This window comes from Salmo trutta, chromosome 25 (assembly GCF_901001165.1).
Source record: "Salmo trutta chromosome 25, fSalTru1.1, whole genome shotgun sequence".
Classification (NCBI taxonomy): domain Eukaryota; kingdom Metazoa; phylum Chordata; class Actinopteri; order Salmoniformes; family Salmonidae; genus Salmo; species Salmo trutta.
Genome location: NC_042981.1, coordinates 35,968,380 through 35,994,250, shown reverse-complemented (window position 1 = coordinate 35,994,250; position 25,871 = coordinate 35,968,380). Strand labels below are relative to the sequence as shown.

Sequence of the window (25,871 nt, the reverse complement as noted above, 5' to 3'; positions counted from 1 at the left end):
AACAGGAAAAGGCAGCCATAACCAACTGTGGAAATCGCATGGGCCTCAAGTGTAATCCATGCTTGAGACCTGGTTTTAGGAATTCTAATTCTAATATTGATGAGTGATGATAAATAAGAAGGTAGCTAGTTCAGAAGTGCTTTATAGACAAACACGAGAGCATGTTTTCGTCTCACGGACAGCGAAGTCCAACCCACATTTTGATATAAAACACAGTGGTGAGTTCTGTAGCTAGCACCCGTAATAAACCTAAGTGCGCAATGATAAGTAGCATCCAGCGATTTAAGTGTTGATGCCGTAGCATGCATGTAAATAATATCCCCATAATCTATAACAGACATAAAAGTAGCTTGCACATTTAGTCTTCTATTTGTAGAGGACAAACATGTCCTGTTTCTATAGAGGAAGCCTAGCTTGACTTTTAGCCGTTTACAAAGTTCGTCAATATGCATTTTAAAAGACAGTTTATCATCCAACCATATCCCTAAGTATGTATATGCAGAGACCTGATTAATTCGAGAACCATCTAAGCTCGTAAGTGCATGATGGTAGAGAGCACGCACTTAATGTGTTGTGAAATGTATTTAATGTTGTTAAAATAATGTATCAACAACACTATACAAAAGAAGGCTATAAGAAAGGTCAGATTTTCTCAATCAACCATCCACACTTCAGTCCAGTAGGTGGCGGTAATGCATCACAAGCCATGCCAACCGACACGATTCTCCCCAGAAGAAAAAGGTTCGGAGCATGCTCAGAATGCTTTTCATTTCGTGGCCTAGCCAGAGCGTTCATAGAGATAGTATACCTCAGTGAGCCAGAGGTTTCAAACTTTAATTTGCATAGTATTACGCACCTAATAACATAACTAGCTACAAACGTGAAACGACCTTTCAAAAAAGAAAAAAAAAAGAAAGGGATACAGCCAATTCAAAAACATGGTAAGCGAACAGCATATTTAGCCCGTTTTGTGCCAACACAGCAACAGTTTCCGTTCGTCTTTGCAAGATCATGGCTCGCTAACGTTAGCTCGCTTCAGCAAGAGATTATGGCTACGTATAGTTAATGTTAGTTCATGTAGCTACAGTACTGCTTTGCGTCTTCCTCCGCTTTAAAGAGCGACTGCACATAAAAACTACCTTTTGTTTTGAAAATGTCCTATGACATAGGCTATGTGCCATCGATATGAGTCAAACATTCATTCTAGTGTCAAAATTGACTAAGTGTAAGTAGTATAATTTTGGTAATGAAGCCAGTCTTTCAAAACGGAGATTTGCGAGATAATAGGAAGCAATGGTATGCAACAGTTGTCTTTGGGTTGGCCAATAGAGGCTGTAACACTGAGCTAGATGCTACATCCAGTAACGGTATAGCATTCGGCTCAGAGTTAAATGCTGCATAGTATCTGTTTCAGATGCCATGTTCAAGACAACTGGGAACTCGGAAAAATACGAGGTCAAATCATAACCTCTGATCTTCAGGTCGGAAAATAGGAGTTCTAGGATGAGGCCCAAGTTGGATGACCGTTCAAATCGATTTTTCCCTTTCGGAGCTATTTTTTTACCACCAAGTTACCAGTTCTGAACGCTAGGGTGTCGGGAGTTTTCTGAGCTCGCAGTTGTTTTGAACGCAGCATGAGTTACAACATCTTGCATAACATCCGGCTCAGAGTTACATTCAGCATCCGGCTCAGAGTTAGATCTAGTATCCGTAGGGTGACCACGTTATAAAATAGACAATAGGATGATTTTACAGGACAGTTAAATTTCCATCTAATTGGCGCCAGATTTTACTGCGAATATTCTAAAACCCGCATCAAAACAATATGCGCGTTTACCTACCAGAGAGGTTTGCATAAAATGTACTTTTCGCGCATAAAGGGCTGTCCGTGATTTTTTTATTTTTTTTATTGAAACTTTATTTAACTAGGCAAGTCAGTTAAGAACAAATTCTTATTTATAATGACGGCCTACTAAAAGGCAAAGGACCTCCTGCGGGGATGGGGTCTGGGAATAAAAATATGTAAATAAAAATATAGGACCAAACACACATCACTACGAGAGACAACCCCACATAAAGAGACCTAAGATGACAGCATAGCATGGCAGCAACACAGCATGGTAGCATGACAACAACAGGGCAGCAGCACAAACAGGGTACAAACATTGTTGGGCACAGACAACAGCACAAAGGGCAAGAAGGTAGAGACAACAATACATCACGCAAAGCAGCCACAACTCTCAAGAGTGTCCATGATTGAGTCTTTGAATGAAGAGATGGAGATAAAACTGTCCAATTTGAGTGTTTGTTGCAGCTCGTTCCAGTCGCTAGCTGCAGCAAACTGAAAAGAGGAGCGACCCAGTGATGTGTGTGCTTTGGGTACCTTTTAACATAATGTGACTGGCAGAACGGGTGTTGTATGTGGATGATGACGGCTGCAGTAGATATCTCAGATAGGGGGGAGTGAGGCCTAAGAGGGTTTTATAAATAAGCATCAACCAGTGGGTCTTGCGACGGGTATACAGAGATGACCAGTTTACAGAGGAGTATAGAGTGCAGTGATGTGTCCTATAAGGAGCATTGGTGGCAAATCTGATGGCCGAATGGTAAAGAACATCTAGCTGCTCGAGAGCACCCTTACCTGCCGATCTATAAATTACGTCTCCATAATCTAGCATGGGTAGGATGGTCATCTAAATCAGAGTTAGTTTGGCAGCTGGGGTGAAAGAGGAGCGATTACGATAGAGGAAACCAAGTCTAGGTTTAACTTTAGCCTGCAGCTTTGATATGTGCTGAGAGAAGGACAGTGTACCGTCTAGCCATACTACCAAGTACTTGTATATGAGGTGACTACCTCAAGCTCTAAACCCTGAGGTAGTAATCACACCTGTGGGGAGAGGGGCATTCTTCTTACCAAACCACATTACCTTTGTTTTGGAGGTGTTCATGATGACGTAGTGTACATAAAATAACTTTTGTGGTAACAATAGAAAATACAAGTTAAGGGGTTTTCATAGCATTTTCAACTCTACTGATGGTTTTGTCACACAAAATGTTGCGTTATATAGCGAATGTGCACACTATGGTCTTGACACGTGTGCTGTAGCCAACAGCTTGCAGATACAGTGTGGGTAGGCTACCTACATGATGATATTATTATAGGGCTGGGCAGTATACTGTATTTTACTATATACCGTGCCAATTTTAGCATGTAAATCTTGGTGGGAGGGAAAAAAAGTGGGATGCATGCCAGCAAAGCCACAACACTAAACAATACATGAATTGTATTATAACGGTGATAAATGGTGCTCACAAACAGCCTACATAAAGCTGTCCCAACAGCAGTCCCAACATCTTACAACGGCTACACCTGGCTATCAGCGGAGCCTTGTGTGGCAGCGGAACAGTTAATTCAGCCTCGTTTACTGCCTTTTTAAAAAAAAAAATTTAAACATAGCTGATATGGATGACTTGCTTAAACAAATGTGGTTTCTAATGACAATTGAGATGTACAAACTATGGCATAAGGGGACGACAAGTGGATAAGAGGCGATCCGTAATTTGAATTAAGACATTAAGAGAGCTAGGATGGACACAGTCAATATAACTATTTGTTTAGCACTTTTGAAATGTACAGCGACAGATTTCAGAACATGGGTCGTTCTTAGTGTTCTCACTGTACACCAAGTCAGAACCCTAGGATAAATAAAGGAGGCATATAAGCAGACAATGAAAGCTCTTACAATATTTGATGATTACGTTTCTCTAAAACAGGTTATAGGCTACATGTGCACCACCAAGTCAGAACAGTAGGTGAAATTAAGGGGTAAATAGACCAAATTTTTAGGGTGAGGCACATGGGGTACTAACATCTTACTACACAACATACACTTATTACTTTCTTAGCTACAGTATACGTATCTCCCTGGCATATTACATAATTTATGCAGCAGCATACAATACATTTTGGACTCACCTTGTGCTGTGCTCACTTGAACAGGAAGGTAGCGCGGCGGTCCTTCGTGGGCAAATTTTGCCATCAAAGTCTGGCATTCTCTGGATTTATGGTGCTTTCAAAATAACTGGGAACTCGGACAAAAAACAAGGTCGAATCATAATGATGTCATTGATCTTCAGGTCGTAGCTCTAGAAAGAAGCCGGATTTACAATTCTGAGTTGGATGACCGTTCAAAACGTATTTTCCCAGTCAGAGCTCGTTTGTTTATTCCCGACTTCCCAGTTGTCTTGAACTCACTGAAGTCAAGTTTTTGCAGTTCCGAGTTAAGTTGTTTTGTGCGCGGCACAAATCATGCTTCATTGGCAGCATGGCCAATGTTGAATGTTTTTCTTTTTAAACTTGGAAAAGAGACCCTTAATCCCAGATTTGGGACCACACAGCCATTCCACTGAATAGCAGGCTAGTGATTGCTTTGCAATGCTTGCAGTTAACGTTAGCCACTTTCACTGATTCCTTCCAAACTACTCATTGTTGAATTTGCTATTTCCAACTTGTTGTGTAATGTTTATGCCCAATGGCCGATGAGCACCGATACGCTTTGTCTATAATTTCTCGTCATTATTTCTCTTCATATGACGAGGATTAAAAAATATTTTCTAGTAGATTGTCGACTTGATTCATGATGATGATGACTGCTAGCTAAGATTTTGAAAGTATGACAGTCCAATCAAAGCTACTGTACATATAACGTGATTTGACGTCATTTTATCTGTGGCCAATGACCTTGAGCCTTCTTGGATGGGCACTAATAATGTCAGCACCCAAGGGGCTACAATTTTCTAGCTTTACCCATAGACTTGGCGGTGACGTAGTGTCCCTATGAGTGACAGAACACGGTGCAACGCTCCATATTTACTGCTGGCTTGCCCCACCACCACAGAAAGCACTGAGCTAGGCTGAAACACCTGCATTTTTGAGCTGCTTTACTCAAGAAAACAAAAAAGAGACCATGTTTGTATGCGGCTTTATTAATTTATATATATATATATATATCTCTAAATACATTGTTTGCAAACTGATATGTGACACGAATCATTACCAAAATAACATGCAAAATAGGCCAGCTCCACCTGCCCTGAATGACTATATACCCGGTATTGATGCATGGATCGGTTTGGGTTTTTACTTTACCTTCTGTAACGATATTTCAATGTTTGGTTTGTTAAATGTGACATTGAACTCAGGCGGATGTAATGTCCGTTTTTATAGTTTACTCCGTTTGCTACTTGAGTCGTCTTTCCGCTTCCCAACTCAAGCCCTGCCACTCAAGGACAGAGCAGTTACTCTACCACGGCGTCACAAGCACTTTCTTGCCGTTCAGTCTGCATGGTCAGATAGATGCAACAAGATGTTGGTGAAAACAATGCTGCTTTCCACAAGTACACTATTCGTTTTTGTATCTAAATGTCTGCTAGTTTGTGACTATTGTTAGCCACTAATGCTAATCGCTAGTTGTCTGGCTAGCTAGTTTGATAAATCAGAGCAAACGTAGATGGCTGGTGTAGGTCTAGATAAGCATATTGTTTGCAATGGTATCTTAAATCAGAGGAATAAGTGAAACATTATGTTAGCTAGCTACATGAGGTAAGAACATAGAATGTAACATCTAATTAGGGTCCCCTGGAAACAATGACCAACACTTGGGTTTTATACCCTGTCAAGAATTCTCCCTGGCATATTCATTCGTTGTCATGTCGAACAACAATGAATTCAAGGTGCCGCCCAATATATTCCAACTATAGAATTAGGATAATAATTATATTTTCATGATTCCAACAGTTCACCAATTAACTAGGCCTAGAATATTTGCCCATATCATGCAGCCCTGCGTGGTACAGTGTGGAAATGATGATAAAAGTGCAAGAAATGCAGACATTTTAGAAAATGCTGAACATTATTTTTGTTTGAAGTTGCATTTAACCGTATAAAACTATCAGAAAGCCCAATTGAAATCACATATGTGTTGCCACCCTTGTCATAAACTACTCAAAGCATATTTTGAACTTTAATTAATCCAGAACATAAAATATCGTCAAAAATGAGAGATATTGTGATATATTGTTTTGGCCATATCGCCCAGCCCTAGATTATTATGGACAAAATATATTAATTTTATTTGTCAAATGGCAGCCAAGCATCGATCATGTCACCAGAATAAGACCCTCTATTTATTGGAAAGTAGCATCAAGCTCATTACCGTGCACTTTCGCCACCCTGTGAAGTTCATCCTAAATTATTTCATCTGTAGCCAAGAAACTGCATGCTTTCCGAGTCGTAGAGGGAGGGCCACACAATACATTTGCGTAACTCCAATTTACTTCGATATGATGGTTTTAATATCAATATTTCCATCAAGCTTTTCGTGACTTTTTTTTTATCCGACATGTACTTTACTCGCATGAAAAGTTTGTATGGAAACCTGGTTAGTCTAGCCTACATAAATACAAAATGTTGTCAACATTCTTCACATTTTACTGCTGAAATGTCCTGACTCTATCTGCATGCCAATCATTTCATCTCAATCAGTTTCATGTGAAGTTGCATTTAGATCTTCAATTACTTATTTGTGAGCAAATTAAAGATGATGGTGTTAACTAAGGTTGCGGTGGTCACGACATTTTGTCATCTGGTGATTGTCATGCAAATAACTGCCGGTCTCAAAGACCGTTAATTAACATAAACGTTTAGCACCTCCTGACCTTTTGGTACATCTACATTTTAAAAAGTCAAATAAATCCATTTAATATGACCTACACCATCACAATAAATCCATAATTTATTTTAGACCGATCTAAAGGCACAGGATATGAAGAAAATGTAGCCTATTTCAGAAGAACAGAATAGGATATTCAGAGTTGTCCTTTATGTTAGGCCCTGATCTGGCTGTGGACTACACAGAGCGGTTCTGAGGGGGGAGGGGGGCAGTGCCCCTGTGACAACAATTTTGGACCCCCTTGTGGCCCCCCTAAATGTGGAGTATGAAATTATTTTTACATAACTAATTTTTGCTATCGCTCTTTTTTTACATCCATTATTAGACAGTGGCAACGCGGAACACTAATGATTAGGAACATGGTCTTTTGCCTGCTAATGCCTGCAATGCAGTGAAGAAAACGATATGACAACAATAATGTTTAATGTAACTGGCCCCTCTAACAGTACAACTGGCCCCAGCTTGGCCCCCCCAGTTGAAATGGTCTAGAACCGCCACTGGGACTACACAGTTAATTTAGCAGACAAGATTTACTTCGAATTCCGTGGCATTATTGTATATTATTTTATAGTATGAAGAACACAATTGAGCATAGCTGAATAAAATAAAAAATATATTTTCTCCAAATAATTTCACAGGGATTGTGCACATGCAGCTGTTCTGTGTTGAGCAGTTTAAAAAAAAAAAGGTCCTATATGATATTTTAAGTTATTTATGCAACTTTAGTTGTGATACAAACGTTAGGCTATATGCTTTGATTTTTAATACATTCTAAGGTTGCATGATGTGACTCTAATAATGATTTGAGAAATGTTGCATGAAAGGCATGGGCTCTGCTTTGTTTCTTGCACAGGCTGCACACACTTCACCAGTCTCTCAGTCACAATTGAACAAGCACTTGATAATATTCTCACCCATCAAACAATTGAATTTAATCTGGTCTTTATATATAGCCAATAGGTGGAATAATGTTTTATTTAGAATGGCCCACACAAAAAAACCGAGTCCGTAGCCTGCATTCGAATAGCGAGTGGATGTTACGCTTGTTTTTAATATGCCAGCATAGGCAGCGCGTCCATAAGGCTAGGGGAATGTAAGCTTTTCCTAAAGTAAATTGAATAAAGTTTCCAAAATTATATAGCCTTTAATAGCCTACTCCCGTCTACACAGAAATACAGTAATTTAAAATAGGCTACTAAAGCATGATTTGGCCAGAGGATCATTTAGCTTATTTAAAATAAAAAAAAGAAATAAAGTTGTGTATTCTTTTAAATCTTATTTCCTACAGTTGGAAGGAAAGGCAGCGCATGCAATTTGGGCAGATTTTTGTTGAGTTGCGACTGTCTGTGAAAAGTAGAGGCCAAAGCAGGCATATCGCAATATTTCTAAATACAATTGCAGAAAAACATAGTTATTGCTGTAAAGAGAAGATAACTAAAAGACAGATTAGTCTTTTCATTACCAAAATTCTCAATTTAATTGAGCAAACAACAGTATAGTCTATCTTATTGGCGCCAGCAGAGAGGATCGGCAATATCCCCTGTGAGTGCGCACTGAGCATATTCACTGTTTATCAGTGTTGGGTCACGGCTACTTAGGTTCGTTTTTTTGACAATATTTTCCTCCTCCAGTTTAGATGGATGTCAGATTCTACTTGTCTCCCCTTCTCGTAGGCCTGTCATATGCACCACATTGTTTTTATTGAAAGGTTTGTCAGTGTCAGCAGAGTAGGCTACCCTATAATTTGTCATATTAAAAAAGATTCTGCTAATGTCTCCAGTCATGTAAAGTGTAGTAGAATTGCATGAAATGTGTTTATAAAGGCCCAATTTTTTTCCACGCAAAGAAAGAAGAAACGTATATGATATACCCTAGGCCTATACGCACTTAGCCATGTATTGAAGTATTTTTCTTTTTGCGAACAGTGATTGAGTTATATTATTAGTCTAAATTATGACTATCCAAATCTACTCATCACATTAGGAATAGTAGGCTATCTTACACAAGTCTGCAATGTGATAATGCATGCAATGCTTTTTTATAAAGGTGCATATTTATGGTGAAAAATTGGCTTCTGCAAACTTGAAACTCACGCGTGCTATGTATGCCAGGTTGTAAAGCAGATTTAATGTGCTTCATTTTAAGAATTGAGCAATAAATATATCTACACGAGATGGCTGGGATCCTCTTTTAAATAGTTGCCAGTCAAAATTCTGTTTTCACATGCGATTGGTCAATGACTGGGTTTATAAGAACACGTTTCACTAGGCCCTGTAGGCTATGTGCTCTCTAACCGTGTTCCAGGGGTCTTAGGCCTATATGTTACCTTTTGAGTTATTTGGCCACTTTAGTTGTCACTATGATTTGAAAAAGGCATGCTGTTTCTTGCCTTACTGCACATGCTGGGCATCATTACATTTGACAATTATTGATTTTTTTTAATCCCCTTTTCTCCCCAATTTCGTGGTATCCAATTGGTAGTTAGTCTTGTCTCATCGCTGCAACTCCCGTACGGACTCGGTAGAGGCGAAGGACAAGAGCTGTGCGTCCTCCGAAACACGACCCAGCCAAGCCGCACTGCTTCTTGACACAACGCCCGCTTAACCCAGAAGCCAGCCGCACCAATGTGTAGGAGGAAACACTGTACAACTGGCGACCATGTCAGCGTGCATGCGCCCGGTCCGCCACAGGAGTCGCTAGAGCGCGATGGGACAAGGACAACCTTGCCAAACCCTCCCCTAACCCGGACGACGCTGGGCCAATTGTGCGCCGCCCCATGGGTCTCCCGGTTGCGGCCGGCTGCGACCGGACTCGAACCAGGATCTTAAGTGGCACAGCTAGCAACTGCGATGCAGTGCCTTAGACCACTGCGCCACTCGGGAGGCCTGCCCATTGGGGAGTAGCAGCGATGAAACGATGGTAATTGGATCAAAATTGGGAGAAAAATGGGGTAAAATTTAGTGTCTGAAATGAATTCCAGAAACTTGTTAGTCTCAGCCTCTTCCCTGGGTGAAACTATATCTAAGAACCGGTGTTGTACTGTATTACTATGTGGTGGCATAGGTCATATCCTTCTACAGCTACATATACAGTGCATATTCAGACCCCTTGACTTTTTCCACATTTTGTTACGTTACAGCCTTATTCTAAAATTGATTTAATAAAAAAAAATACTCCTCATTCTACACATACTACCCCATAATTATAAAGCGAAAACAGGTTTTTAGAAATGTTTGCAAATTTATAAAAAAAGATACCTTATTTACATACAGTTGAAGTCAGAAGTTTACATACACCTTAGCCAAATACATTTAAACTCAGTTTTTCACAATTCCTGACATTTAATCCTAGTAAAAATTCCCTGTCTTAGGTCAGTTAGGATCACCACTTTATTTTAAGAATGTGAAATGTCAGTATAATAGTAGAGAGAATGATTTATTTCAGCTTTTATTTCTTTCATCACATTCCCAGTGGGTCAGAAGTTTACATACACTCAATTAATATTTGGTAGCATTGCCTTTAAATTGTTTAACTTGGGTCAAACGTTTTGGGTAGCCTTCCACAAGCTTCCCACAATAAGTTATCCTGACAGAGCTGGTGTAACTGAGTAAGGTTTGTAGGCCTCCTTGCTTGCACACGCTTTTTCAGTTCTGCCCACAAATTGTCTATAGGATTGAGGTCAGGGCTTTGTGATGGCCACTCCAATTCCTTGACTTTGTTGTCCTTAAGCCATTTTTTTCACAACTTTGGAAGTATGCTTGGGGTCATTGTCCATTTGGAAGACCCATTTGCCACTAAGCTTTAACTTCCTGACTGATGTCTTGAGATGTTGCTTCAATATATCCACATAATTTTCCTGCCTCATGATGCCATCTATTTTGTGAAGTGCACCAGTCCCTCCTGCAGCAAAGCACCCCCCACAACATGATGCTGCCACCCCCGTGCTTCACGGTTGGGATGGTGTTCCTTCGGCTTGCAAGCTTCCCCCTTTTTCCTCCAAACATGACGATGGTCATTATTGCCAAACAGTTCTATTTTTGTTTCATCAGACCAGAGGACATTTGTCCATGTGCTAACCGTAGTCTGGCTTTTTTATGGTGGTTTTGGAGCAGTGGCTTCTTCCTTGCTGAGCGGCCTTTCAGGTTATGTCGATATAGGACTCGTTTTACTGTGGATATAGATACTTTTGTATCTGTTTCCTCCAACATCTTCACAAGGTCCTTTGCTGCTGTTCTGGGATTGATTTGCACTTTCGCACCAAAGTACGTTCATCTCTAGGAGACAGAACGCGTCTCCTTCCTGAGCGGTATGACGACTGCGTGGTCCCATGGTGTTTACACTTGCGTACTATTGTTTGTACAGATGAACGTGGTACCTTCAGGCGTTTGGAAATTGCTCTCAAGGATGAACCAGACTTGTGGTCTACAATTTTTTGGGGCTGATTTCTTTTGATTTTCCCATGATGTCAAGCAAAGAGGCACTGAGTTTGAAGGTAGGCCTTGAAATACACCCACAGGTACACCTCCAATTGACTTAAATGATGTCAATTAGCCTATCAGAAGCTTCTAAGGCCATGTAATCATTTTCTGGAATTTTCCAAGCTGTTTAAAACTTCTTATGGCTCAAATCCCGTTAACGGGATCGATTTGACAACATCCGGTGAAATGGCAGAGCGCCAAATTCCAAAACAAATATTACAAATATTTAACTTTCATACATTCACAAGTGCAATACACCAAATTAAATCTGAACTTCTTGTTAATCTAGCCACCGTGTCAGATTTCAAAAAGGCTTTACGGCGAAAGCAAACCATGCTATTATCTGAGGATAGCACTCCATCAAACAAACAAAGACAATCATATTTCATCCCGCCAAGCGAGACACAAAAGTCAGAAATAACGATTTCATTCATGCCTTACCTTTGAAGAACTTCTTCTGTTGGCACTCCAATATGTCCCATAAACATCACAAATGGTCCTTTTGTTCCTTCATTATATCTCCAAAATGTCAATTTATTTGCCGCGTTTGATTAAAAAAAACACCAGTTCCAACTCACGCAACAACTACAAAATATCTTATAAGTTAGCTATAATCTTGATCCAAACATTTCAAACAACTTTCCTAATACAACTTTAGGTGTTTTTTAACGTAAGTAATCGATAAAATTTAAGACGGGATAAACTGTGTTCAATAGGAAAACAAAGAAAGCGCGTTCCAGGTCGCGCGCATCAAAACATTACAGAGCCTTAGGCTGGACCCTCGTTCTGGACAGCCGTACTTCTTCATTTCTCTAAAGAAAAACATCAACCAATTTCTAAAGACTGTTGACATCTAGTGGAAGCTATAGGAACTGCAAGCATATTTCTATTAAAACGGGCTTACCATAGAAAACCAATGGAAAACAGATTGACCTCAAAAAAACTAATTCCTGGGTGGATTGTGCTCGGGGTTTCGCCTGCCAAATCAGTTCTGTTATACTCAGACATTATTCAAACAGTTTTAGAAGCTTTAGAGTGTTTTCTATCCAAATCTACCAATTATATGCATATCCTAGCTTCTGGGCCTGAGTAGCAGGCAGTTTACTTTGGGCACACTTTTCATCCGGACGTGAAAATAGCGCCCCCAAGCCTAGAGAAGTTAAAACCACAGTCAACTTAGTGTATGTAAACTTCTGACTCACTGGAATTGTGATACAGTGAAATAATCTGTCTGTAAACAATTGTTGGAAAAATTACTTGTGTCATGCAGAAATTAGATGTCCTAACCGACTGGCCAAAACTATAGTTTGTTAACAAGAAATTTGTGGAGTGGTTGAAAAACGAGGTTTAATGACCCCAACCTAAGTGTATGTAAACTTCTGACTTCAACTCTAAGTATTCAAACCCTTTACTATGAGACTCGAAATTGAGCTCAGGTGCGTCCTGTTTCCATTGATCGTCCTTGATGTTTCTTCAACTTGAATGTAGTCCACCTGTGGTAAATTCAATTGAATGGACATGATTTGGAAAGGCACACACCTGTCTATATAAGGTCCCATGGTTGACAGTGCATGTCAGAGCAAAAACCAAGCCATGAGGTCAAAGGACTTGTCCGTAGAGCTCCGAGACATGATTGTGTCGGCATAGATCTGGGGAAGGGCACCAACACATTTCTGCATTATTGAGTCCACTGTGTTCTTGAAGACCTTCAATCATTCTTAAATGGAAGAAGTTTGGAACCACCTAGACTCTTCCTAGAGCTGGACGCCTGGCCAAACTGAGCAATTGGGGAGAAGGGTCTTGGTCAAGGAGGAATGGGAGAAACTCCCCAAATACAGGTGTGCCAAGCTTGTAGCATCATACCCAAGAAGACTCGAGGCTGTCAACGCTCCCAAAGGTGCTTCAACAAAGTTCTGAGTAAAGAGTCTGAATACTTTTGTAAATGTGATATGTAAGTTTTATTTTTAATACATTTGAAAAATGTCTAAACCTGTTTTAGCTTTGTCATTATGGGGTATTGTGTGTAGATTGAGGGGGGGAAAAATATTTTATACATTTTTGAATAAGGCTTTAACGTAACAAAATGCGGAAAAAGTCAAGGGGTCTGAATGCTTTCCGAATGCATTGTACAGTCGTGGCCAAAAGTTTTGAGAATGGCACAAATATACATTTTCACTAAGTCTGCTGCCTCAGTGTCTTTAGATATTTTTGTCAGATGTTACTATAGAATACTGAAGTATAATTACAAGCATTTCATAAGTGTCAAAGGCTTTTATTGACAATTACATGAAGTTGATGCAAAGTGTTGACCCTTCTTTTTCAAGACATCTGCAATCCGCCCTAGCATGCTGTCAATTAACTTCTGGGCCACATCCTGACTGATGGCAGGCCATTATTGCATAATCAATGCATGGAGTTTGTCAGAATTTGTGGGTTTTTGTTTGTCCACCCACCTCTTGACGATTGACCACAAGTTCTCAATGGTCTGGGGAGTTTCCTGGCCATGGATTCAAAATATTGATGTTTTGTTCCCCGAGCAACTTAGTTATCACTTTTGCCTTATGGCAAGGTGCTCCATCATGCTGGAAAAATGCATTGTTCATCACCAAAACTGTACCTGGATGGTTGGGAGAAGTTGCTCTCGGAGGATGTATTGGTACCATTCTTTATTCATGGCTGTGTTCTTAGGCAAACTTGTGAGTGAGCCCACTCCCTTGGCTGAGAAGCAACCCCACACATGAATGGTCTCAGGATGCTTTACTGTTGGCATGACACCTTGTCTTCTCCGGACAAGCTTTTTTCCGGATGCCCCAAACAATCGGAAAGGGGATTCATCAGAGAAAATGACTTTAACCCAGTCCTCAGCAGTCCAATCCCTGTACCTTTTGCAGAATATCAGTCTGTCCTTGATGTTTTTCCTGGAGAGAAGTGGCTTCTTTGCTGCCCTTCTTGACACCAGGCCATCCTCAAAGTCTTCGCCTCACTGTGCGTGCAAATGCACTCACACCTGCCTGCTGCCATTCCTGAGCAAGCTCTGTACTGGTGGTGCCCCGATCCTGCAGCTGAATCAACGGTCCTGGCGCTTGCTGGACTTTCTTGGGCGCTCTCCTTGACGTTCTTGATGATCCGATAAATGGTTGATTTAGGTGCAATCTTACTGGCAGCAATATCCTTGCCTGTGAAGCCCTTTTTGTGCAAAGCAATGATGACGGCACGTGTTTCCTTGCAGGTAACCATGGTTGGCAGAGGAAGAACAATGATTCCAGGCACCACCCTCCTTTTGAAGCTTCCAGTCTGTTATTCGAACTCAATCAGCATGACAGAGTGATCTCCAGCCTTGTCCTCGTCAACACTCACACCTGTGTTAACGAGAGAATCACTGACATGATGTCAGCTGGTCCTTTTGTTGCAGGGCTGAAATGCAGTGGAAATGTTTTTGGGGATTCAGTTCATTTGCATGGCAAAGAGGGACTTTGCAATTCATCTGATCATTCTTCATAACATTCTGGAGTATATGCAAATTGCCATCATACAAACTGAGGCAGCAGACTTTGTGAAAATTAATATTTGTGTCATTCTCAAAACCTTTAGCTACGACTGTATACCGTAGCTAATACAAAGCACCGGCAGCAATTTTTCAACTAACCTTTACTTGACAATACTTTCTTTGTTCCCGATTCAGAAGTAGCTTGTCTCTTTATAAATGTCTGAACAGTTTCAAGTGGTACTCCAAAATACTGAAAATTAAGAAAAATATTAAATCCACTTTTTGCACAGAGTGAGAAATGCCTCTTGTATGTGTGTAGCTCTTTGTTTGGGTCACATGGCTGCGTTGCTTAGAACTGATAGTTCCTGCAAATATGTTGGGAAGTGCGAGATGCCCTCCAGCTAAAATGGTGAGGGAACTCCTCATGAATATTAACTTTTTATTGGAGTTCCACCTGCAACTAGAAACAAGCGTTTCCGAATTGATAACGAAGAAAGTAATATCAACGGCTATCCACAAGCTGTAACAGCTTATGTTGGACTACTTCATATGATTTATTAGCTAGCTAACATTAGGTTGCTAGTAGTGATGCACCGATATCCGATTATTTTCCTTGCCATAAAAAACGATACCGATATTTACAATTTTAGTGGCCTTTTAAGCATTCTAGTACAGTTAAATAGTTAACACACACACATGGACGCAGCGGTCTAAGGCACTGAATCTCAGTGCAAGAGTCGTCACTACAGTCCCTGGTTCAAATCCAGGCTGTATCACATCCGGCCGTGATTGGGAGTCCCATAGTGCAGCGCACAATTGGCCCAGCGTCGTCCGGGCCGTCATTGTAAATAAGAATTTGTTCTTAACTGACTTGCCTAGTTAAATAAAGGTTACACACACCACACTGACCAAAAAGTTATTTTGTTGGCATTTACTTATGTCCCCATTACCAGTAAAACATAATCAAAACCTATTTCTTTCATTTCCTTGCTGTGCTGTTTCGTTGTTCATTTCTTCAGTAATTTCATTCTCAACCAGGATTTCTATGGAACGCCGTTTAGGTCTTTCCGTGTCATAAAACGATACACATCAAATTAGCTAGCTAACTATATAGCTAGGTGTCATCTAAAATAACCCTCATTTATAAGACAGTTCTTATTTGATTAACTTCATCGGGGTAGGCGGCAGTATTTTGACGTCCGGATGAAAAGCGTGCCCGTAGTAAACTGCCTGCTACTCAGGCCCAGAAGGTAGGATGTGCATTATTAGTAGATTTGGATAGAACACACTCTGAAGTTTTTTAAATTGTTTGAATGATGTCTGTGAGTATAACAGAACTCATATGGCAGGCAAAAACCTGAGAAAAAATCCAACCAGGAAGTGGGAAATTGAGGTTTGTAGTTTTTCAAGTGATTGCCTATCCAGTATACAGTGTCTGTGGGGTCATTTTGCACTTCCTAAAGCTTCCACTAGATGTCAACAGTCTTTAGAACGTTGTTACATGCTTCTACTGTGAATGGGGAGAGAATAAGAGCCATTGGAATCAGATGACTGAGAAAATGACATGAGCTCAGACAGGTGCGCACCCGTGAGAGTTAGGTGTGTTCCTTTTCATTTCTGAAGACAATGGAATTGTCCGGTTGGAATATTATCAGATTTATGATAAAAACATCCCAAAGATTGATGCTATACATCGTTTGACATGTTTCTACGAATTGTAATGTAACTTTTTTGACTTTTCGTCTGAACTTACTGCGCGAGCACAGTGCATTTGGAATGCTGGACTGAACGAGCGAACAAAAAGGAGGTATTTCGACATAAATATGGACTTTATCGAAACAAAACAAATATTTATTGTGGAACTGGGATTTCTGCGAGTGCATTCCGATGAAGATCATCAAAGGTAAGTGAATATTTATAATGTTATTTCTGTCTTTTGTTGGCTCTGCAATATGGCGGGTTTCTGTATTGGTTGTGGTTGTTACTGAGCGCTCTACTCAGATTATTGTAAAGTGTGCTTTTGCCGTAAAACTTTTTTGAAATCTGACACAGCGGTTGCATTAAGGAGAAGTGTATCTATAATTCTTTGAATAACAGTTGTATATTTTATCAACGTTTATGATGAGTATTTCTGTAAATTGATGTGCTCATTCACCAGAGGTTTTGGGAGGCAAAACATTTCTGAACATTACACGCCAATGTAAAATGGGGTTTTTGGATATAAATATGAACTTTATCGAGCAAAACATACATGTATTGTGTAACATGAAGTCCTATGAGTGCCATCTGATGAAGATCATCAAAGGTTATTGGTTCATTTTAGCTGTATTTCTGGTTTTTGTGACGCCTCTCCTTGCTTGGAAAATGGCTGTGTGGTTTTTCTTGTCTAGGTGCTGTCCTAAAATAATCTAATGCTATGCTTTTGCCGTAAAGCCTTTTTGAAATCGGACAGTGTGGTAGGATTAACGAGAAGATTATCTTTAAAAGGGTGTATAATACTTGTATGTGGTAGAAATTTGAATTCTGAGATTTTTGTTTTGAATTTGGCGCTCTGCTATTTCACTGGCTGTTGGCGAGGTGGGACGCTACCGTCCCACATACCCTAGAGAAGTTAATGGTGGCCGGACCCATCTATGTGAAGCTAACCACAATAAGGATTAGCCACAATAGTGGACTTTGCAGTTAGCCTTCAAAATAAAAATATGGCATAATTCTATTTGTATTCATTTGCATTACTGTCAATTACATACTTTTATTTTGAAGGTAAACCACAAATTCCACTATTGTGCCTAATCCTTATTGTGGCTTAGTAAGCTAATACTCACAAGGATTCCTAAATCATTGCTAAGAATAATGAAAATGACCTCAGGTTCTACTGGTTCTATTGTTTCAGGCTGGTTGTATTGGTGCTAGCTAGGTACCAAGCTAAAGCTAGCTACCCCAGAAGTTGCGGTCGAGCAAATGATGCTTTATTACCAACGCGGTATTGTAAACACATCGTTCGTGGCTGGTGTTTGCAGACTTTTTTGTACAGCTTTGACAGTGCTACTGTATCTTTTTTCACACGCAAAGACCCAAACGGTGTTCCATAGTATGTATGTCGTGAAGCTAATAGCAGTGACGCTATAACTGTGTAACTCCAGTAGGGCAACATCTGAAAAATAGCGCACTTGGTAGTGTGTACTGGGGCTCGACCAGTCGGCGATTGCCAACATCAGCCACAACAGAGAACGGTTGATTGTCAAGGGCAATGAATTCCGTTATCTTGGCTTTAATGGATTTCGCCTTTGAGTTGTCTCGCTGAAATTGTGTTACTCTTTCAAATGACTGCTCGATCCACACAGCAGACATTGTGGGCTAGTTTAGGAATGCTGTGTTGCACATATACCGTAAAATTTTACTTGCCGTTATTACGTCACGTACCTACGTTATATAGGTATGCACGTCAGCTTTGACATCGGTTTTGCACATCGGGATGTTAAACTAGACATCGGCCGACACCGATGTTGGCATTTTTAGCTAATATCGGCCGATTCCAATATGTTCATTGATATATCGTGCATCCCTAATTGCTAGCTAAACTTTGCCTTAATGACTTTGCCTTAACACTTAAAATGACTAACAGTTACACATAATACATGTTTTTGTTTATATTGAACTGTCCCACTTGCTACTACACCTTTTCATAAATCTAGTGTGTGTTGTATACAAATATTGAACTTGACCCACCTACATTATATCTGTTGTCATTATTCTAGGATTGTGAGGACAGTGCCAGCATGTCTCTTCCCCACCACCCTGATCCCGAACCTACAGAGTCACTGGGTCCTGATTGTAACGGTGGAACTCTTGCATTGTTGCTGGAAGACTGCATTAATCTGCTGGGGCCAAATGCAGAGTCTATGAAACTGGAGGAGGTAGCGTAGTAGGCCTACATTACCAAATGATGTAGTTTGTCAGTATTTATTAATCCATTCGACACCACCTACATTCTGTTTATGTTGTGTTTATTTTAGGATTGTGAGGACATTTCCAGCCTGTCTCTTCCCCACCAACATGAGCCCAATATCCCCCTCAAGTGGGTAACAGTACTGCTGGAAGACTGCAGGAAATCACCGAGTCCTGGCTGTAACAGTGGAGCTCAGTGGACACTACTGCCTCTCAAGAGAGTTAGAGTACAGGTGGAGGACTGCAGGAAGAAGCTGGGGCCAAATGCACAATCTATACAAGTTGAGGTTGTTGATAGCAGAGGATCAACTTATCCAGGTATTTGATCAAATTTGCAAACCCTTATTATGCATTTGGTTAGATTTAACTTGTGTTGGTGAACTTGATGCTGACTCTCTTCTCTGTGTAGCCCAAGACCCTCTCCCTCACACAGGTGTAAAGCCCCACCAACATGGCGAGCTTGGAGAGAATTCATCTGCATCAACCGAACATAGAGAGATCTCTGCTCCAGGAGAGATTGGCGAGAACTCATCTGCAACAGATCTTAAACTAAAGGATGCCGACAAAACAAAAAGACCTCACCACTGCTCTCAGTGTGGTAAGAGTTTCAAAACATCAAATGATCTAAAAGTACATCAGAGAATTCACACTGGAGAGAAGCCTTACCACTGCCCTTATTGTGGGAAGGATTTTGCTCAGCTTGGTTATTTTAATGTGCACCTGCGACAGCACACTGGAGAAAAGCCTTACCAATGCTCTGAATGTGAGCAATGTTTTTCACGTCCTGACAGTTTTAAATTACACCAAAAAGTTCACATGAAAAATCATGCTGAAAAGAAGCCTTACTACTGTTCTGACTGTGGAAAGAATTTCTCTCAGGCGAGTTACTTTAAGATACACCAACGAATTCACACTGGAGAAAAACCCTTCCACTGCTCTGGCTGCGAGAAGCGCTTTACTACATCAGCTGAATTGAAATTGCATGAGCGGGTACATTCAGGAGTTAAACCTCACCCCTGTGCTGACTGTGGGAAGAGTTTTTCTGTACTTTCTCGATTACGAAGACATCAACTTACACATACTGGAGAAAAACCTTTCTCCTGTCAACAGTGTGGAAAAGGTTTCCCTGAGAAATTTAGTTTACAAACACACCAGCAAATACACATAGGAGAGAAGGCTTTTAACTGCTCTGACTGTGGGAAGAGTTTTACCTTAAAACGTTACTTAACAATTCATCAAAGATCACACACTGGACAGAAACCGTACAAATGCTCTGTCTGTGGGAAGGAATTCGCACGAGGCAGCAACTTCATAGCACACCAGCGAGTACATACTGGAGAGAAGCCATACTCCTGCTCCTTTTGTGAGAAACGATGCTATACATCAACTGATCTAAAAATTCATCAGAGAATGCACACAGGAGAGAAACCATTCCCTTGCCCTGATTGTGAAAAACGCTTCAGTGCAAAAGTTCAACTAACAGCTCATCAGAGAGTGCACACAGGCGAGTTGCCTTACTCATGCTGTGAATGTGGGAGGGGCTACCCACACCTGCAAAGTTTGAAGTACCACCGGGAAAAACAACACAAATTGAAAATCTCACCACTGAAGAAGAAGACTAAGAAGAGCACAATGAAATAACATGATGTGCTGCATTTCTCATTGTCAATCCGAGCAAGATATTGTTGAGTCAGTTGATACTGGAAAGGGGCTTTGTATCACAGTTAACAGTGTGAACTGAGATGTTCAACATTAGGATCCCCTTCATACACCAGAGAACACACACTGGAGAAAACCCTTGAAAGGTGTCATTATGTGTTAATCTATTCTTTGCTATTTAGGTGGCAGTGTACGACACAGGGCCAGTTTCCCAGAAACTAGTCCCGGATTAAGCTATTTCAACAGAGATTCTCCCATTGCGCAAGAGTTGTGTGATGATGCTTAGGAATAATTTGTGCACTGATTACAGACCAGTCATGTATAGCAGCAGGCTGCCCACTCAATCAGTAATGTATTGATCTTTGCTATGTACAGCCCTGCCTCATGTAAGCAGTTACTAACAAGATTTTCCTCAATCTGCGTATAGGATAAGATGGTTTCTTCCTGTGTTTGAAGCATTCAATGAAAAGAACACCTTCCCTACAATCAAAGATAGGGGAGGTTTGATAATGCTGTGGGGTTGCTTTGCTACCTCTGGTATTGGGTCCCTTGAGCGTACGCAAGGCATCATGAAATCAGCAGGTTTACAGGTGTTTTTGGAGTCCAATGTTAAACCCAGTGTCCAAAAATGTGGTCTCCATTGAAGGTTGTGGGTGTTCCAGCAGTACAACGACCCCAAAAAAACAAAGCACCCAGGAATGGTTCAAGAAGAGAGACTGTTCTGGAGTGGCCAGCGAATATTCCTGATCTGAATCACAACCAAAACCTATGGCGAGAGTTGAAACAGAGGTTGCTGCAGGTTACCCCTCAAACATTGAAGAATTAGAGCACTTTGCTACTGAAAAGTGGGCCAAACATCCAGTTGAAAGGTGCAGCAAGCTCATTGATGGTTATAATAAGTGTTTGTCTGCAGTTAACTTTGCCAAAGGATGTGCAACCAAGTAGCTCCAGGGTGTCCATGCCATTTGTCTTTTATTTTCTCAATTAAAATTGTAAATCTAAGTTTACAACAAAATTGGTTCTGCAATGTTGAAAATCCAGTCAGCTGTGACCAAAAGATAGGGAGTTATTTGAAGGCCCAGTGCAGTCAGAAAAGTGATTTATGTGTTTTATATATGTTTCCACACTGAGGTTGGAATAATACTGAAATTGTGAAAATGATAATGCCCTTTTAGCGTAAGAGCTGTTTGAAAAGACTGCCTGAAATTTCAACCTGTTTTAATGGGATGGAGTTCTGGCCTCTGGTGACATCACCAGGCAGTAAATGAGTTAATAGACCAATAAGAAAGAGTTCCAAACCTCTGCCAATAACAGCTAGTTTTCAGTTTTACACTCCCCACAAAGACCACACCCAGACAGTCCTAGCAAAATTCTTGCTTGAGAAACGGGTCTTTGCTACAAAGCTATTTTTGTTTGTTTTCATTTAAAATTGTCATAAATAATCACGGTAAGGTACTTAATTGCTATCTAGAAATGTGATATTGAGATAAAAACGGCTGCATTGGACCTTCAAGAAAAGTGCAAGGATGCCAACATATTTGTCCGAAACTGTGCTGTACAATATTCAAATCCTGCTTTATGTGCCCCTATTTAAAATGTTAGTTATTTTGCTGCTTACTCTGCTCCCCCCCCCCCCCCATGGGACAAATGTCAACAAGGGCCCTTGAAATCATTTTAAATATTGTTCAGTGCTTCTCATGTCTGGCTTGTCATTACTGGGATCTTGTTTTAAATGATTTAACTAAAAATGAAGTTTAGTTACTAATACTGAATGTGTGTTTGGATGAACTGACAGACCTTTGTTTAATGTACTATATTCTAGATGTAAATAAAATATTTCCACAAGTATACAACTCTTAACATCTTGTCTTTGATTTCAGTTAGATTTGTATGTATTAGATAAAGGTAGTGATATAAATCTGCCTTAGACCTAAATTCAATCATTTCCACTAGTAGCATCACCTTGCTGTATGATTGGCTATGTGGGAGTTTCACCATGTTGCTTTAATCTTTTTAATCCCTTCAGATTTATACAAGTGCCAAGTAGGACAGGGTCAGTTAAGTATTGGAATCCTCCCTTGTCGTCAACGGGTTTTGAATATATTGTATTCCATAATGCAAGCAACATTCATGTAGTGTAATTGGTGTGTGTAAATTGTTTTAGTGTGTACAGTGACTTCAATGTATCTAGATTGTGTTGGACTACCAGAAATAGTTGTTTCATTGTATAGATCAGACTACCAGAAATAGCTGTTTCAACCCAGATGACATCTGAGGTTAAATATTTTCTTTATTTCAGTGAAAACAATAAGAGATTAACCAATTGCAATCTAATCAAAGTATTTTTATACAAATTGATAAAACACATGTTCACTTTTTAATAAAAAAAGTAATTTTGTATTTTACAGTGCCTGCTCCAGAGTCAAATGGCGGCGAGCTTTACACCACTCCAGCCGACACTTGGCATTGCACATGGTGGTCTTAGGATTGTGTGCGGCTGCTTGGCCATGGAAACCCATTTCATGAAGCTCCCGACAAACAGTTATTGTGCTGACGTTGCTTCCAGAGGCAGTTTGGAACTCAGTAGTGAGTGTTGCAACTGAGGACAGACGATTTTACATGCCAGGCACTTCAGCGGTCCCATTTTGTGAGCTGTGTGGCCTACCACTTCGCAGCTGGAGAAGTTGTTGCTCCTAGACGTTTCCACTTCACAAATACATATGCAGTCTCCGCTAAAGAGGGAATATTGCCTTTAAATTTCAATCACGCTGTAAAACTGAACTTCTGTGATGCGGATTGAATAGAACCCTACATTTAGCTCAATATGCAAACTACAGATCAATTGTGTTATTGAATACAGGCATAATTGGCCTTGCTCATCAATGCCTCATACTATACTGAACAAAAATATAAATTAAAGATTTTACTGTGTTACAGTTCAGATGAGGAAATCAGTCATTTGAAGTAAATAAATTAGGCCCTAATCTATGAATTTCACATGACAGATTTATTTAAACATTTTATTTAACCTTTATTTAACTAGGCAAGTCAGTTAAGAATGATGGCCTACACCGGCCAAACCCGGACGATACTGGGCTAATTGTGCGCCGCCCTATGGGACTCCCAATCACCTGAGGCACTCTGTTCACAATGTTGACATCAGCAAACCGCTCGCCCACACAACGCTATACATGTGGTCTGCGGTTGTGAGGCCGGTTGGACATACTACCAGTCTCTAAAACGACTTGAGGCGGCTTCTGGTAGAGAAATTAACATTAAATTATCTGGCAACAGCTCTGGTGGACATTCCTGCAGTCAGCATGCCAATTGCATGCTCCCTCAAATTGAGATGTCTGTGGCATTGTGTTGTGTGACAAAACTGCACATTTTAGTGTGGCCTTTTACTGTCCCCAGCACAAGGTGCACCTGTGTAATGATCATGCTGTTTAATCAGATTCTTGATATGCCACACCTTTCAGGTGTGTCATAACGAGAAACGCACACTAACAGGGATGTAAACACATTTTAGCTAAACATTTTAGAGAAATAAGCTTTTTGTGCATATGGAACATTTCTGGGATATTTTATTTCAGCTCATTAAACATGGGACCAACACTTCACATTGCATTTATATTTTTGTTCAGTGTTGATGAACAGAGAAATGGCGCAAAAGTCATAAAAGAAACAGGACCATGTCCGCCAGCCATGTCCATTGTTTATATTTAAGGGCCGGACCATCTTTTATTGGGGTGGGCTGGTACAAAAAAAAAAAATAGGGCCTATTTTACATTTGTCTAATTAGTAGGCCTACCTTTCATAGTATTTCCCCTAATCTTGTGCGACGTGCATACCTCCTCTTTGTTGCTTCATTCTGTCCTCGCTCTCAACAGTTAAATTAAGCACGTTTCGTTTTGCTCATCTTCATCATAGCAATAATATACGACTACAATAATATGCAGACGGCGTTCACTTCTCTTCAGACAGATTGAATGGTCATGGGTTTGAATAAATAACTCTATAGACTATTGCCATCGCTCGTTCTCTTATTTAAAACTCCCCGCGAGTTATTTTGGTTGCCGTTTTTAACATTCAGCAAAGAAGAGCAAGCTTGCTTCCCTCTTCCAATAGTCTATTAGTATAAGTAATTCAAACGTTTTTTTAACAACAAACTATTCTAGTCCAGTTTTTGCTGGGACTCCACAAGAGCTAAGGAGAGAGGCCAGAGAGCAGGTGCGTATTGTGCAAGAGTGAAGACAGAGGTTAAACGTTAGAAGCTTATGCATATTAACCCATCATTCATTAGCCAAATATAGGCTAAACTGCATTGAATTTGTTACCTAAAGAGGTAGGCTATGACATCTATATATACACTGAAAACGGGTTACCGTGGATTTGACAGTAGCTTACAGGCAGCTAGCTCAGTGGCAACAAATATTCTGTATTTCATATTACAGTACACCTACAGTAATCAGTGGCGATTTTAGCATGTAAACCCTGGTGGGGCAAACTCAAATATTTATTTGGGACATATGCCAGCAAAGCCACAACACAATACAATAATTGCATTATAATGGTGGCAAACGGTGCCCACAAACTGTTACACCTGGCTATCAGCGGAGCCTTGTCTGGCAGCGAAACAGTAAATTCAGCCTAATTTACTGCATTTATTATTTTTTTAAACATAGCTGATATGGATGACTTGCCTAAATAAATGTGGTTTCTACTGACAATTGAGATGTACAAATTAAGTCATTAGAGGCTATCAGTAATTTCGATTAAGACAATGAGCTAGCTAGGACAGATAATGTCAATATAACGATTTTCAGCACTTTTGAAATGTACAGTGACAGAATTCAGAATATGGGCCGTTCTTACAGTATTCTCCCTGTACACCAAGTCAGAACCCTAAGATAAATAAAGGAGGCATATAAACAGACAATGAAAGCTCTTACAATATTCAATGATTACATTTATCTAAAACAAGCTATAGGCTACATGTGCACCACCAAGTCAGAACAGTAGGCAAAATTAAGAGGGGTAAATAGACCAAATGATTAGGGTGAGGCACATGGGCTACTAACATATTACTACACAACATACACTTAGGAATACTTTCTTAGCTACAGTATACATATCTCCCTGGCATATTACATAATTTATGCAGCAGCATACAATACATTTCTGGACTCACCTTGTTGTGCTGTGCTCACTTGACCAGGAAGGTGGCGCGGCGGACCTTCGTGGGCAAATTTTGTCATCAAAGTCTGTCATTCTCTGGATTTATGGTGCTTTCAAAACAACTAGGAAAGTCAGGGAAAAAAACAAGTTTAAATCATGATGTCAGTGATCTTCACGTCAGAGCTCTAGAAAGAGGCCAGAGTTCCCGAGTTGGAATTCCAAATTGGATGACCGTTGAAAACGTATTTTCCCAGTCAGAGCTAATTTTTTTCAGAGTTCCCAGTTGCCTTGAACTCACTGAAGTCTGAGATTTCGCAATTCCGAGTTTACAGTTGTTTTGAACACGGCAGAAGTCATGCTGGATTTGCATGGCTAATGTATTCTACCTTT

The 25,871-nt window shown here is 40.3% G+C and overlaps 1 protein-coding gene across 2 annotated transcripts; it reads left to right on the top strand.

Moving 5' to 3' along the window:
- Positions 1–650: 650 nt before the first annotated feature.
- LOC115162502 (zinc finger protein OZF) lies at positions 651–22,160 on the top strand. Of its 2 annotated transcripts, XM_029713858.1 has the most exons (5): positions 709–941; positions 18,455–18,613; positions 18,713–18,962; positions 19,054–19,242; positions 20,950–22,160. In XM_029713858.1, the coding sequence occupies exons 1-5, from the start codon at positions 939–941 to the stop codon at positions 21,048–21,050; spliced, it is 702 nt and encodes a 233-aa protein (XP_029569718.1). In that variant the 5' UTR covers positions 709–938; the 3' UTR covers positions 21,051–22,160. The 2 variants fall into 2 exon arrangements, with proteins under 2 accessions (XP_029569717.1, XP_029569718.1); XM_029713857.1 differs by having other exon boundaries at positions 651–941; positions 19,054–22,160.
- The last annotated feature ends 3,711 nt before the right edge of the window (positions 22,161–25,871 follow it).